The sequence below is a fragment of the Phoenix dactylifera genome, chromosome 12 (genome assembly GCF_009389715.1).
Source record: "Phoenix dactylifera cultivar Barhee BC4 chromosome 12, palm_55x_up_171113_PBpolish2nd_filt_p, whole genome shotgun sequence".
NCBI classification, from domain to species: Eukaryota; Viridiplantae; Streptophyta; class Magnoliopsida; order Arecales; family Arecaceae; genus Phoenix; species Phoenix dactylifera.
Window position 1 is genome coordinate 5,215,925 of NC_052403.1, and position 14,829 is coordinate 5,230,753.

Consider the following 14,829-nt stretch of genomic DNA (forward strand, 5'->3'; position numbering starts at 1 on the left):
GTGAATCGCGTTTAATCCAGCCAAGCTGTCAGCCTCCGACAGCTTGAGCCCAGCCTAGCTAGGCCAGGTTGACTTAGCCTAATCGAGTCAATTCGGCCAGGTCTCATATGGAATATCCAAATCCATTAAATTTTGGTACATGTATATTTTATAAATATTGATCATGATTAATAGTATGGATTTTTTATTCATGTACTCTACGATATAGTTTGGCACTGCCCCGCTATCTTTTTTTTTTTTCTTTCTTTCTTTATAAAGCAAGCTTATACAATCCAGTATCAATACATCCAAAAAAAAAAAAACTCAGATATAAAATGTCATTAAGTATGGTCGGAATAACCGACCTAGTAGTTTACAAAAACTCTCCAAAGTGCTTTGCTACATAGGAGAGGACCTAATCCGCTGCTTAATTCGCCACACGATAGATATGCTTGGCTACGTATGATGTGCACTCTCTCGAGCTTCTCCGGTTGTCATGCAAGAGGGGCGAGAGATCACCATCCTAGTCTGGCCCTGAATCCAACCGACCACCATGGCTAAGTCACCCTCAACTGTAATGCAGTCTGGTCTCACAATCTATCTGGCATATTTTACCCATTTGATGTTAGGATGGGCAACATCCAAAATACACAAAATATTTTTAATATTTTTAATACTTTATAAAGTAGATTATAATGAACGATGTAGATGCAGCATGCCTATTATTGAGTTTGATTGAGCGTGATTGAGGTCCCAGTCCTTTGAAAGGAGAGTAAATGGACTCGATCTCTATATACAATAGAATATCTTGGTCAAAGATTTGCATTCGTCGTTCATAATAAAAATTATGTATTGTAATCTTTTCTACGCATGGTTTGGACACTTAATATACTACAAAATATGTCATAAAATATTTAAATTGATAATCTATTTTATTGATTATTATCTATATATCTCTTAAAACTATGCTTATGATATAATTTTTGAAAATAAACTTCCAACCATGCGTCATAAGATGATCGGTACTCTACACTACCACCATATCTTTTATTGTACCGATTTTTCATTGCCATGCTACTATTAAATTGCGTCTTCTTGGTACCGGCGCTGGGCTACACGGCATCATCATGGATCAGAGGAAAAGTCATGAAAGGTGTCATCACAAACAAACCAACGTGGACTCTCAGCCGCCAGTCAAACTCAAGAGCTTTGACCGCTAATTCCACGGTCAACTTTTCCACCCTCTCCATCTCCTTCAAAGAAGACACCCCGGGCTCAACTCGCACCATTAGTCCCATTGGCTTCTACGTAACCATTGGTCCTATATTACCAATCCCCCACTCTCCTATCCTCCCCTTCTCTCAGACCAATTCCGCCCTCTCCTCTCCAACTCCATTCCAACTCCCTCTCTTCCTCTTTGATTCCCTTCTTTTGGTCTCTCCTCCCTATGGCTTCCCCCACTGGGAGTTTAGAGAACTCGGCCAATTCTCGGCCCGCCGCCTTCTCCTTCCCGACCACTTCCTTCTCCGAGCTCCTCTCGGGAGCTGGAAATGATGATGGCGAGGACTGGTTGATGACCGCGGTCACCTGGGGGCTATCTGACAATATGGGGAACGGTGGAGCAGGTGGACCGAAGTTTAAGTCCATGACTCCTCCTCCACTGCCCGTCTCTCCACCTCCTCTCTCTCCATCCTCATACTTTGCCATTCCGCCCGGCCTCAGCCCAAGGGAGTTCTTGGACTCTCCTGTTCTTCGTTCCTCTGAATCTGATGTAAGAATATGAAGGAAAACCGTCTTTTGTAGTCTTACATATATTTCTGATTATATTTCACGAGTTACTTCTTATATTGTAATTTAGTTTTCAAAAGCGTTTCCTCTTTTTCTTAACCCTCTCTCGCTACTTTATCTATCTATTTAAGTGGAACTTTAAGTACCGTAATTGGTTCCTCTGCTGTTTAGCTTTTTCTTGGTAATCATAATATATGAGTCCATGCATGTTGTGGGACAAATTCTAGCTTCAATAACCACAATTAATAAAGGCCAGACCCCTACTTTTTCTGCCATCTCCCAGACCAGTCTTGATCTCTCTCCCCTTCTTCTCACACCATGCTTTATCCCTTTCAATTATTTGGTGGATATTTCTAGTCTTTCTGATTACATAAATGATGCTTTTTGCTAATTAATATGTATTGAATCTCTTTTGATAGATTCTGCAATCTCCAACAACTGGTACTTTTCCTTCACAAGTGTTTAATTGGAGGGGACCTGCTGCTAATTATCAGCAAGGCATCAAAAAAGAAAATAAGGCCCACTCTGAGTTCTCCTTCCAAACCCAAGCAAGTAACGGAGACATGCAAACAACATCCTTCCACCCTTCTTCAATGCCAATTTCTTCGGTAGGCGTTCTAAACTTCCTTTCTTTTATTCTGAGTAACTGTTCCTGTGTGTTATTTTCATCCTTATAGATCTCTGGTATGAAATATTTGTCATACTGGTGACATGTTCTAGGATTCTAATACATATCTTCTATTTCTCTTTGTGCTGATATAGCATGAAAAATCATGGAATTACCAACAACAGAGCGACAATACCAACGTGAAAGCCGAATTAGTCGCTCCCAGCCGAGCAAATTATTCTGGAATTCTCCAGGCTAATACCCAAGCTAACAATGGTGGGCAGCAATCTAATTTCAGTCATTCTACTCAAGCTGCTCAAACCTTAAGAGGGCAGGGGACGTTAGACGACGGCTACAACTGGAGGAAGTATGGGCAGAAGCCGGTGAAAGGAAGCGAGAACCCTCGCAGTTACTACAAGTGCACTTTCCCGAATTGCCCGAGAAAGAAGAAGCTGGAGAAGTCATTAGATGGACAGATCACAGAGATTGTGTATAAGGGTGCTCACAACCACCCAAAGCCCCAGTCCACCAGAAGGAACTCAGCTTCCTCTCAAGCTTTCCAGGCTTCAGGTGCTTCTGAAGCATCTGATCATTCTTTGGGGGCGCAATCGGGTGCGCAAACTGACTCTGTTCCGACACCAGAAAATTCTTCAGTCTCTTTTGGTGATGACGATCTCGATGTTAGTAAATCGGGTGCCGATGAATTCGATGAAGATGAACCAGATGCCAAGCTTTGGTAAGTTTTTATTTTGTTAATTAGAATTTAGTAAGTGTTTGATTGATTAGTCTTGCGAAGGGAAAGAGAAGTGAAATAATGTCTTTCCTTTTTTTTCCAGGAGGAAAGATGGTGAGAACGAGGGGATTTCAGCCTCAGGCAATAGGACAGTGCGGGAGCCTAAAGTGGTGGTACAAACCACAAGCGATGTCGATATCCTTGATGATGGGTATCGGTGGAGAAAGTATGGGCAGAAAGTGGTCAAGGGGAATCCAAATCCAAGGTGAGCATTGGCTTGACTCCTCTTAGTTTTGGAAATCCTAGAATTCTTGAGGCATGCTCATGTTACACAAACTAGCACTGAGCTTAGCAAAATAATCTAGTAAATATTCTTCATCAGAATCAGGGTCTAATCTATTAGAAAAATAAATGATCCTAAGAATATGGATTAAGGTTTTGGTTCCTTGCTACCTATAGGAGCTACTACAAATGCACCACCCTGGGTTGCCCGGTGAGAAAGCATGTGGAGAGGGCATCCCATGATCTCAGAGAAGTGATCACAACCTACGAGGGCAAGCACAGCCACGACGTTCCTGCTGCTCGTGGAAGCCGAGTCCGTAGGCCTCTGACAGACGACAATAGCAGCGAGAATAACTTCACCATGGCTATTAGACCAGCGGCAATGGTGAATCATCCTAATCAAATGACGGATATTTCTCTTTTTGGTGGTAGACCAAATGCTTCTGTGAGCCAGGCTCCCTTTACAGTCGAGATGCTGCAAACTCCAGGGAGCTATGGATTCTCTGGGTTTGATAACTTGATGAATTCTTACATGAATCAACTGGAGCAGCAGCAACAAGGACAGATGGAGGGTGTCTTCTTAAAAGCTAAGGAAGAACCAAGGGATCGATGACTTGCTTCATGAGTCGTGCTATGATGAATTTTTGTAAGGAGAAAGAGCAATGGATACGGTACTATTAGTTAGGATTCCCCTTGTATGCTTTATAGGGTTTTCGGTGTAAATTGAGTTGAGAGGTATGGAAGATTTGATCTCATTTTTTTCATTTGTTTTGAGGTCTTTCAAGCCACAAATGAGACCTCTTTTTTGACGTACAGTAGCTCCATTAGCTGCTTGTCAATCTCGAGCTTTTAATGTGTAGGAACCTCTGGGACAAGCTTGACAAGCTTGATTAGTCTGTTGCAAGTGTTGCGGAACTTTTGCGTATATATATATCACAAATGGCATTGCTTGACTAAATATAAAATTGTATGATGTGTATAAGAACTTTGGTTAATGATTAACTAGCATTAACAGCCACATTTTATATTGGTAATGGTTGTTTGCATCCAAGGAGGCATGCTCTTCAATATAACAATCAAGAGGGTCGTGGGAACATGCAACAATTTTGGGCAGGAAGATTTCCTCGATCTTTACAAGCCTTTCTTCCCTCGCAAGTACAGTCAGTCAATTCATCCTATTCTCTTGACCTGAGAAAGAAGCTTCTGCTGTAACTTTCAAACGCCCATTATTCTTTCCTTTTTCTAACGCAAACAAATATGCAGTCTTCTAGACATATGAAGTGAAATTGGACGTACGTAGTGGCATTTAGAGGCCCTAATCTTCCAATTTAAATATCGACAAGCCCTTCATAACAAAACATAAAACACAATCACGACTTGACTTCTTCACAAGAAGAGATCTGGACTGGATTGTCGTCTGTCAGGCCAACATCCAACCTATAGATTTACTGATTTGTGAGTTTTATTGTGGAGAGATTTCAGCTAATTAAAGTACTTCCGTAAATAGCATTGAGATTTTTATTACGGGCCACAATTGGCATCGTGAAGCTCGTGGTTGTAGGTGAACCACGTCGCATGCTGCTGTCGTGTGACACGGTATGCGACAAACGCGGCTTCTCTTCTTCTCCAAGAAAACTGAAAACCAGAAGCAAACAGTGCAGAAGATTAAAGGAGAGGAGGGGCAACGGGACTGTAAAGTAATAAGCTAGCCGTAAGAAACAAACTTGGTCCATAGTAGTATAACATCCTAAAACTTTATCAAAAAAAAACTAGTCAAAAAATATTATTGAGGTTCTTTGATCCTGTAGAAGAATTCAAGATCTATCCAGCGAATAACCGATGTGGAACTAAACATATTCCCGCATGAATCCTCACACAGTCCTTCCGTTTAAATCCTAACATTTTAGTCAGACTAAAAGTTCAAATTCATTCAAATCTAATCACAAACATCACGATCGGCCCGTGATTAGCTCAAATGAATCTGTACTGCACTATCCCCTAGACCACATAGGTTATTAGCCAGGTCCACTCTAATACCATTTGTCATAACCCAAAATCTCATTTTAAAAGGCTAGCCGAAAAGTATTATTTGGATTTCTTAATTCTGTATAAGTACCCAAGATCTATCCAGCGAATAACTAAATAACTGATATGGAACTAAATATATACCCGTATGGATTCTCACAAATAGAGCTTAAATATGTTTAAACCTGGACTTAAGTCTGAATTTATATTAAACTGCGATGATAAATGACCTGACACGATGACCTAATTCTGATTTTTGAGCCTGGAATTGTTGATAAAGTTCTAGGCTAGTGGGATAAGTAATCTTTGTGGACATTGATTAGCTAGACGTTTTATTGTTGATATGATGTATGATCTTACATACTAATATTACAATCAATCTCCAGTATACAATGCAACCTCAGTCTCAGAGACATGTCCAACCTTCTACCATCTCCATTGTAATTTTTTCTTTAAACAAACTAAAAATTACCTCGATCAAGAAAATGAAGAAAAAAAAGGAGAGAAATATATTTAACTAATCCTACAAACCATTTCACTCTTCATAGACTTATACATCCAAAGTAAAGTAGAAGCACGACCATCCTCTCTAAACACAATCTAAAAATTATCTTGATCAAGACAACGAGAAAAAAAAATAAGAGAATATAACTGAATCCTACAAACTATTTCACTCTCTCTACATTTATACATTGAAAGTAAAGTAGCTGCACAATCATCCACTAAGAAAGTTGATCATTGATGAAATCATGATAATTGTTTATGTAAAATTTATAGACTGACGCAATCCAATCTAGAGTGGCTGGAGAGGCAAGAGCGAGATCGTCGACTTTTTATTGGAAAGAGTTTTTAAATGTAAATAGAGTTTCTATTCACATATGTATCTTTATAAAATACCATTATTTTATATATATATATATATATATATATATATATATATATATATATATATATATATATATATATATATATATATATATATATATATATTGTATCGATGGTGTTACTTACATTGACATTTATTTAAATTAACAATTAATTAAAATGGTAAATTGGCCGTTACCCTTTTTAAGTCTGTCAACTGGTGTTGGGACTGGGCTGTATCTTTGGCGCGCAAAAGGAGGATTCACCTTCCCTCGCGCGAAACCACCATCGGGATCACCCACTGCACAGCTCTCTAAGCACTTCATATCCCTCCAAATCCCGGAAATAGTCTCTCGACGTCGTGCTCTCCGAAGGTTGCACGCAAAATGGTCCTCTCCGTGGTGTTCTCTGAAGGCTACGCGTGCGGCGGTCCGACGAGCTTGGGCGTGGAGACGCGGTGCCGACAAGTTCGAAGGTCAGGCATCTCTCCCTGAAATCTCTCTCTGCTTCTATTTGGTTGCCGTTCCTTGGGAGGTCACCTCCATGGGCATGCCTTTTATTAGTTACATTGGCATTGGAGAACATCCGGAGAACAGTCTGTCAGCTCGAAAACAAGAGAAGAAACCTTCCAACTGCCTGACCTTTGCATCCACTGTGAACCCAATCTTTGACGCACGCCTCGCCTTAGAGCTCTCCCTAGTCCACATAGTTTGATCCTCCACGTCCTTTTTGTAGTATTTGATCTCTTGGATCACAATGGTGATGCATTGGATTGTTTAACCTCTGGTAGGAGACGTGGGTCGCAGGTAAGGGAGGTTACAAGCTGCGGTGGCCGAGAGAGTAGCCCAAAAGATGGGGGCTGGTGCAGGGGCTTCTACAAGTATCTGGAAAGCATCCCCAGGTGCTGGCGGTGGTGACACGCCATGGGCTAAAAGAGGCACGAAGTGACCATGCGTGAGACCCATGCGGACATATGTTTAATCCTACATCGGTTATTTACCTAGAAAATTTTGGATACTTATACAGGACTAAGAAATCCAAATAATACTTTCTGGCTAGCCATTTTGGGTGAGATCCTGAGTTGTTACAAATGGCATCAGAGTGAACTCGACCCATAGTCTATGCAGACTAGGAGACACTATAGCACAGATTAATGAAGGTTGACCATGGGCCTATCATGGTGCATGTGATTATATTTGAATGGATTTGAATCCTTAGCATGACAAGGACGTTAAGACTTAAACGAGAGTATGTGAGGACCCGTGCGGGCGTAAGTTTACTCCCACATCGGTTATTTGCAAGTTTAGTCCTACATCGATTATTTGCCGAGGAGATTTGAAGTACTTATACAGTACTAAGAATTCAAATAATATCTTCCGACTAGCCATTTTGGATAAGGTCGTGGGTTGTTACACCATGCTTCCCCACATAAAGATAAGGATGTCGACATCCCAGATGATTCATGTATGAACATGGTGGTCCAAATCAGGCAGCCATGTCATTGGAAACTGCAGAGGTATTGGTCACTATTCAGATGTTAGAAAACTTTGAGTTCGAAAATTCATTATTTGCATGGGTACTTTTTCAAATTATCTCTTATTGATCGAAAGTTCACTGTTCGGATGTATACTCTTATAAATTTTTCTCATATCTATTCGGTCATTTTAATTTCAAGCTGCTTATATTTTTATTGGATTACATGATATGAGTAGGCATGTAAAAAAAAAAGTTATTGACTCATTTGGTCCACAAAGTATTTTTCTTCATTGGAATGCTTTTTCTGAGAAGTGGTTTTTGCATGTTTGCATATCACGTGAAAATGCAGCATTTGAAAATGGCTTACGTTTGGTTAAGCACCTACTTTTCTAGAAAAGTTATGTAAAATATCTGTTATGCCCTTAATAAAAGGAAAGATCTTACCCCATTCCATCTAAAAGCTTAAGTGTATTTTTGGAAAAAAAAAATTATCCCAATTTTTAACTTGAGAGAAAATAACTTTTTCATCTCCCATATGGATTTTTTTTCCCATAAAATGTGAGAATTTTATTTTCATGAGAAAACTACTTTCTCATCTTTCTTCTTTCAAAACTCCAACCAAACATAAGTTATTTCTCTATTTTTCATCGACCATACTTTCTCCTTCTCTTCCACATAATAATTCTACAACGATATCCACATAATTTTGATCTTCAGTCGCCGCCACCACGAGAAATTATACCCTATACCGCGTATATCATATAGCCGTACACCAAGCCAATCGTGCATCTCAATTTCTATGGGCTTTATTTATCGTGCACTCGTAACGAATTGCTGCTCTACATACTTCATCTCGATTTATTCTCATGGTGCACCACTGATATGGTGTGTGTGGTGCAGGATATAATTTCCCTACAACCACAGCCTCTCTCACGTTCTCTCACAACAACAACCACCAATGGACCAAGCTCAAAAAGAGATCACAGGATTCTTCGCTGTCTGTCGTAGCCCCCATGATACTTCTTGCTTCTTCTTAACTCTCTGCTCCCTTCTATTTTTCTTCTTCTTCTTCTCTGAGTTCTGTGACAATGAGTATCGTTCTAACACGTGAGAGCTGGATCATTTTGGACAAAACAAGTCCACTTTTAGGCTTTTCCTCTACTCTGGTTTCATTTGTGCTTTTAGGAATGGTGGATGAATATAGTGGAAGAGACTAACGGTTTCACCTAGCCTTCCGGGCTAATATGGATATACCGTATGATACCTTAGTAAGTGATCCCCACATCAAGAGGTTTATTAGTTGGATTGGAGGGTTCCTCGATCTGCCATATTGTTTTGAAATAAAATCCTAAAAGGATCTTTTAACCGAGGTTTCAATAGCACAAGTTATAACTGGGTTATTTGAAACTAATGTCATTATAATGATTGTTATTTGCTAATGCAGGAGAAAATACCTGTCAAGTAAAAAAACTAATAGAACTATTTGTCCAAAAATCACTAATAATAAAACAAAAAAGCAAATCCTCTGTCCTTCTCACAAGGAGGACCAAAGTCAAAGCCGGAGGAATTTGTATGTATCTTCGCTTCGAGTGCCCGCTTCTACCGTAGATTGATGGCTAAACGAGCGTGCAGGACCGAGCTTAGAGCCGAGGCCAGGAGAACCCAAACACCTGGAGACAACCAAGCCACTAGAAGAAGCAAACCCCCGTTCTTCAGCAATACCATCTCTTTTCCACCTCTCTCTCTCCCCACCTCATCGGCACTTTAATGTAAAAAAAGATAATAATAATAACTTTCTAATTCTAGGATTTTGACTTACCACCCCAACAAAGCTAAACATTAGAGTTCAGACACAACCAGTTAGCCAGTTTCCAGCGAGAAACTTGCAGGTGATGCCTTGTGGTAAAAAAAGATGGTGTCAAGTAAATAACCGGGAAAGCAAACAGATTTTATTCATTCATAGTAACTTAACTTGCAGTTATTTTCATTTATAACAATTAAAACATTACGTCTTATTAGTACTGGACTGGCTGATTCTGACAAGCCATCTAATTACCAGATCAGCCTCATCTCCTCCTCAAAATGACACCGACCCTGGCTCTTGGCAAATTGGCACGAAGCCACGAGCTCACTCAACCTTTCCGAGGCCCAAACACTGACCTTTTCTTAGATAGACCTCCGTTGATATCTCCGTCCCATCATCATTATCGCGGCAAGGGAAGAAGGCAAGCCAAACTAGCAAACAAACGAACCCAAAAGGGCGAAATGAAAGAGACTGAAAAAAACGAAAATAAAACAGGGGAATGGAAACGGAACTCACGCTTACCAAGGACGCTGCACAGTAAATGGTGTTCCCAGCCGCATTTAAGTCACAAACTCCCACCAGTCTCGCCATTAATCTCCTCTCTCTCTCTCTCTCTCTCTCTCTCCCCCTCTCTCCTCTCTGAGATCCTCTAAGGTGTGGCCTTCTTTCAGGCCGGAGCCAAGGTAGGATTGTTGCCTGGTTTGGAGGAAGATGGGAGGGTGTTGTAGCAAGGAGGAGGTCAAGCCGGGAGGACTTCAATGCACAGAAGAGGAGGAAGATTTTTTTGATGGGAAGGAGGGGGAGGATGGAGCACGTGTGAGGTTGAAAGGGTCGTGCACCTTCGCATCCATGTACACGCAACAAGGATGGAAGGGTGTCAACCAAGATGCAATGACCATGTGGGAGGTAAGACTCGGAAAGAAGAAAATTGAGATCAGAAGTAGAAAAAGGTTTCGAAAACTTTTTGAAGAAAAGAAAATTGATGATAGATTAATCACGTTTTTGCCTCTGGTTTTAGAGATCTGTTCTGTTTGGATGCTCTGTTCTCGTTGTTAAATTTTCTGTCTCGTTGTTTTAATTCATGACGTTTGATTGTTATTATAACATTTTGTTTTCGTTCGTTATTTCTACGATCTTCTATTTTGTATGTGTTCATGGCCATCTCTCGTACAAAGAGAATCTCTCTCTTTTTTTTGGTTTTTAAGCCAAAGGTGGCAAGATCCACACTGTCTCATTCATGGGAAAGTAAAAGAAACTAGAACTTCTCTTTACTGGTTGAAATTTTGTGATCGTCATATTTTTCTGAATTATTCAATTACTTTAGAGTTTATTGGATTCTTAGCTTTCAAAGACCTAACCAGTTTCCATGGATAGAGTATCGTAAAATGATATAATAAAATGGTAGAACACACGAGAGAAAGTTCAATAGAAAAGAGTAAAAAATAATCAAGCATTCACAAGGTTCCTAAAGTAGTCCTTTAGTGAGTTTGATTAACATTTCTTTTGATTCCTTCCAAAGATTTTTAACCAATTTCATGGTTCATTAACCTAATGGGCTTGCCCATCTTCTTCTCAAGAAAAAAAAAATAATCATCAAGGTAATCAGTTCTTTTCGGAAAATAATAAGTCCGGTACAAAAAAAAAAATGTCATTTATTCCTGAGCAAAGTCGCATTATAATTTCATGTTTCTTCTTGCTATATATAGAATTGCAATGTTCTATGCCATTGTCACCATTGTTCTTTAAGAAATAAGAAATGAAACACGGCATTACTACTTTCCTTTCCCTCTACAATTTCCTTGGGAATGAATTATACTTTTGCTATTTAATTAACCTTAAGATCCATAGGATTTTGCTGGCGAGAAGGATACAATCTTTTGTGGTGTCTTTGATGGACATGGCCCCTTCGGTCACAAAGTTGCCGGCCATGTTCGTGATACCCTGCCAATGAGACTCTCTTCAGAATTTATGTCGTCGCAGTTCTTTGATCATGGCAACAATGACAGCAATCTCAATAAAAACAATGTCAATGGAGATGACAGCGATGACTCAGACCATTTTCATGATGTTAGTGATGATTCCCAACATTGTTTCTCCGCATGGAAGGCCATCATTGTTAAGGCATTTGAGGAAATGGATAAAGAGCTCAGCCAACAAGCTAGCATCGATTGCATTTGTAGTGGAACCACAGCAGTATCCATAGTTAAACAGGTACTTCTAGGTCTTGCAAAAGCTACTTTTATATTGTTTTGAAGTGTCTATTTTTTTCATTGTTAGGAACTAAATTCTAATTATTTGTCACTTTTCCTCTTCTAGATGGAACACTTGATAATTGCCAATTTAGGAGATTCTCGGGCTGTTCTTTGTACCCGAGATAACGAAAACCAACCTGTTGCTGTCCAACTGACTGTTGATCTAAAACCAAATGTTCCAAGTGAGTTCCCATATTCTAATTCATTTTTTAATTTTACATAGCTTCAAGTGTCATCTAGAGAGAGAGGGAGAGAGGTAAAGTGCAATGACTTCAGATAATATGTATTTTTTTTCTCATCTTCATGGGGTGTGACACAGGTGAGGCCGAAAGGATTAAGAGTTGCAAAGGAAGAGTTTTTGCGCTTGAAGAAGAACCAGATGTGCATAGGTTATGGTTGCCCGACGAGGACTCTCCAGGCCTTGCCATGGCAAGAGCTTTTGGAGATTTTTGCCTGAAGGATTTTGGGCTTATCTCCACACCACAGGTTTCGTATCGGAAGCTTTCAGAGAAGGATGAGTTTGTGGTCCTTGCAACTGATGGGGTAAGTAGATGTCATGACAAGCTCTAAATGAATTGCAGATTAAGTCTTTTTAAGCAATAATACTACAGAATAATTACACTCAGATATTTCCCCAAAGATTTTTTTTTTCTCAGTTATTCCATGGTTAGTAAGACTAGATTTTTCTAGATGACTTACATAGCCTAAGAATCTTCAGTAGTTAACATACTGCGCTATTTTCTGTTCATCTAGAATTTGAACTTTCCCTGTGAATCAAGATGTGTAGTCACTACAGTGTCAGTTTTCTTTCAATCTTTATTTCATTATGAACTTTTGAAGTAAATCATGGAAATAGCAGAAGAAAAGAAGGGGAAAATATGTTGGGAATGGGAAGAAGAGAACCAGCCATCAGGCTCTCTGTTGTATTCCTGATCTTTGGAGGGTACATAGAGCACAACTTATCCCCAAACCCATTTACAATAAAAGGTAGAAAAGACTTAAGAATTACATTCTTTACAACCCAACATTGTAGCACAGCCATCCATCACCAACAATTTTTCGAAGTTCTAATACCGATAACTTAGTGATCATGGTCTGGACCGAGCCTTTGTTACCAAGGCCTCTTGAGAGGAACTATGTTATCCAAGGTCACAGAATCCACATGATGCCTCTTCTTCTACTTTCTGTTCAACTTCTATTGACTCAACTTTATTTGTTTCTTGATCTATTTTCTGCGAGAAGGCTCGATCTAAATTTTGCTATCTATTAATTTTCCCTTTGTTGACAACATGAAGACTACAAAATTTGAAAAAGAGATATATTTTGCAGGTTAATTCCTCTAATGCAAGAATTGCGATTGTTTGTAGGTATGGGATGTCCTATCAAATGAGGAAGTTGTAAAGATAGTGTCATCAGTCAGTAAACGATATGATGCTGCTAAGCAATTAGTAGACCGAGCGGTCCGAGCCTGGAGATTCAAACACCCTACCTCTAAGGTCGACGACTGTGCCGTTATATGCCTCTTCTTGAATCTCCTTCCCACATCAACCATGCCAACCATCGAGGCTCGCAGAAGCAGCAGAAAATCTCGCGAACCATCATTCTCTGATAGCTTCAAAACAGCTAGAAGTGGGGAAGTCTCCGACTTGGATGATGAGAGCACTGCAGGCTCAAGGGAAGTGTGGACTGCTCTTGAGGGTGTCAGCAGAGTGAACTCATTGTTGAAGCTTCCCCGGTTTGCTGGCGTATTGAGCTGGCGTAAGAGATCGGTGAAAGTGGAAGAGGATGAAATGCCAGCTTCGCCAAAGATCTAGTAGTTACCCTTCACTTGATTTTATTCTTCGAGATGAATTCAATTCATTGCGCGAGCAAACAGAGTCACAAAACAGTCATGGTGCTGTGCTCAAACAACCTATGCTCAACGCGACCGGATCTTTACATCATCTGCTCTACCAAATTTGAGGACCAACAAAAGAAAACCATCTTAGTGAGCATCAACACCTTCCGTCCTAATATCATTTCCCATTCTTTCACAGCACGCTCTGCTTTGTACCAGAGACGAGCTCAGGAAGAACTGCAATATAGCTGGGTTTGTTATGATCCTTTGAGAGGAAGTAGTGAATATACCCAGCCTTCTATTGGAACCTCATGGGGGCTCTGTTTTTATTTGTGCAGAAGGGAGGCAAATGGCTCGGATGTTTTATCAGTTAAACTTGCTTGTGCCAGCAAGAAATTGATTTATTTGCTATCGCCTGTTCTTTTCTGATAGTCCTTTTTTGGTAACTGTTCTTTTCTAAGCGCCTTGGTTGCATTTATCAAACACAATGGGTAATTAGATATCTAACGTGTGTGTGTACTTTTCTAAGTTGATGAGTGGGATTTTCTATCAACCTCTCCATCCTCTCATCCTAGAAAATAGAAAAGAAAACCATGATTTTTTAACAGATCGAGTTGGGTTTCTATCTCCTATAGATTTTTGAGTGGTCAATTCGAGCTCTAATTTGGTATTCAATCCTTTTTCTAGTAGTTTTAGATTCGTATAACACAAATCTATCCCTCCTACTGAGGATAGAGTGAAAAGAATTGCACTTTCTACATATTTAAAAATTATTTGGAAGACACTATTAACAAAAATTAATAATACTTAATATAAAATATTAATAAAGTCAAAGATATTTAAATACATTAATTGAAACTAATAATATTTTAGTAAAAATAGTGAAGTTAATATTATTAATAACACTAATAATACTAATGGTATTTTAATAAAAATAATATATTTTAGTAAAAGTAATAACATTTTTCACTAATGGTATTCTTAAAAGATTAATAATGTTTAACAATATATTAATATATTTAAAAAATTATTTTTTATTAAAACTAATAAAGTATTTAGTAAGAATATAAATATGTTATTTATATATAAAATATTTATATTATTACTAAATAATAAAAAAAGTAGCTATCAAGGTAACTTTCTATTCTCGGAACTAACTAAAGCTCTCATTGACTTATTAAC

General features: G+C 39.1%; 2 protein-coding genes across 2 annotated transcripts; both read left to right on the top strand.

The window, feature by feature from the left end:
• Window positions 1-1,275: 1,275 nt before the first annotated feature.
• Window positions 1,276-4,407, top strand: LOC103708865 (WRKY transcription factor WRKY24). Its single transcript, XM_008793965.4, has 5 exons — window positions 1,276-1,750; window positions 2,187-2,375; window positions 2,530-3,110; window positions 3,211-3,372; window positions 3,567-4,407. The coding sequence occupies exons 1-5, from the start codon at window positions 1,427-1,429 to the stop codon at window positions 4,000-4,002; spliced, it is 1,692 nt and encodes a 563-aa protein (XP_008792187.2). The 5' UTR covers window positions 1,276-1,426; the 3' UTR covers window positions 4,003-4,407.
• A 5,707-nt stretch (window positions 4,408-10,114) lies between these two features.
• LOC103708864 (probable protein phosphatase 2C 73) lies at window positions 10,115-14,090 on the top strand. The gene is made up of 5 exons (XM_017843281.3): window positions 10,115-10,464; window positions 11,407-11,769; window positions 11,875-11,992; window positions 12,130-12,353; window positions 13,178-14,090. The coding sequence occupies exons 1-5, from the start codon at window positions 10,270-10,272 to the stop codon at window positions 13,622-13,624; spliced, it is 1,347 nt and encodes a 448-aa protein (XP_017698770.2). The 5' UTR covers window positions 10,115-10,269; the 3' UTR covers window positions 13,625-14,090.
• Window positions 14,091-14,829: the final 739 nt, after the last annotated feature.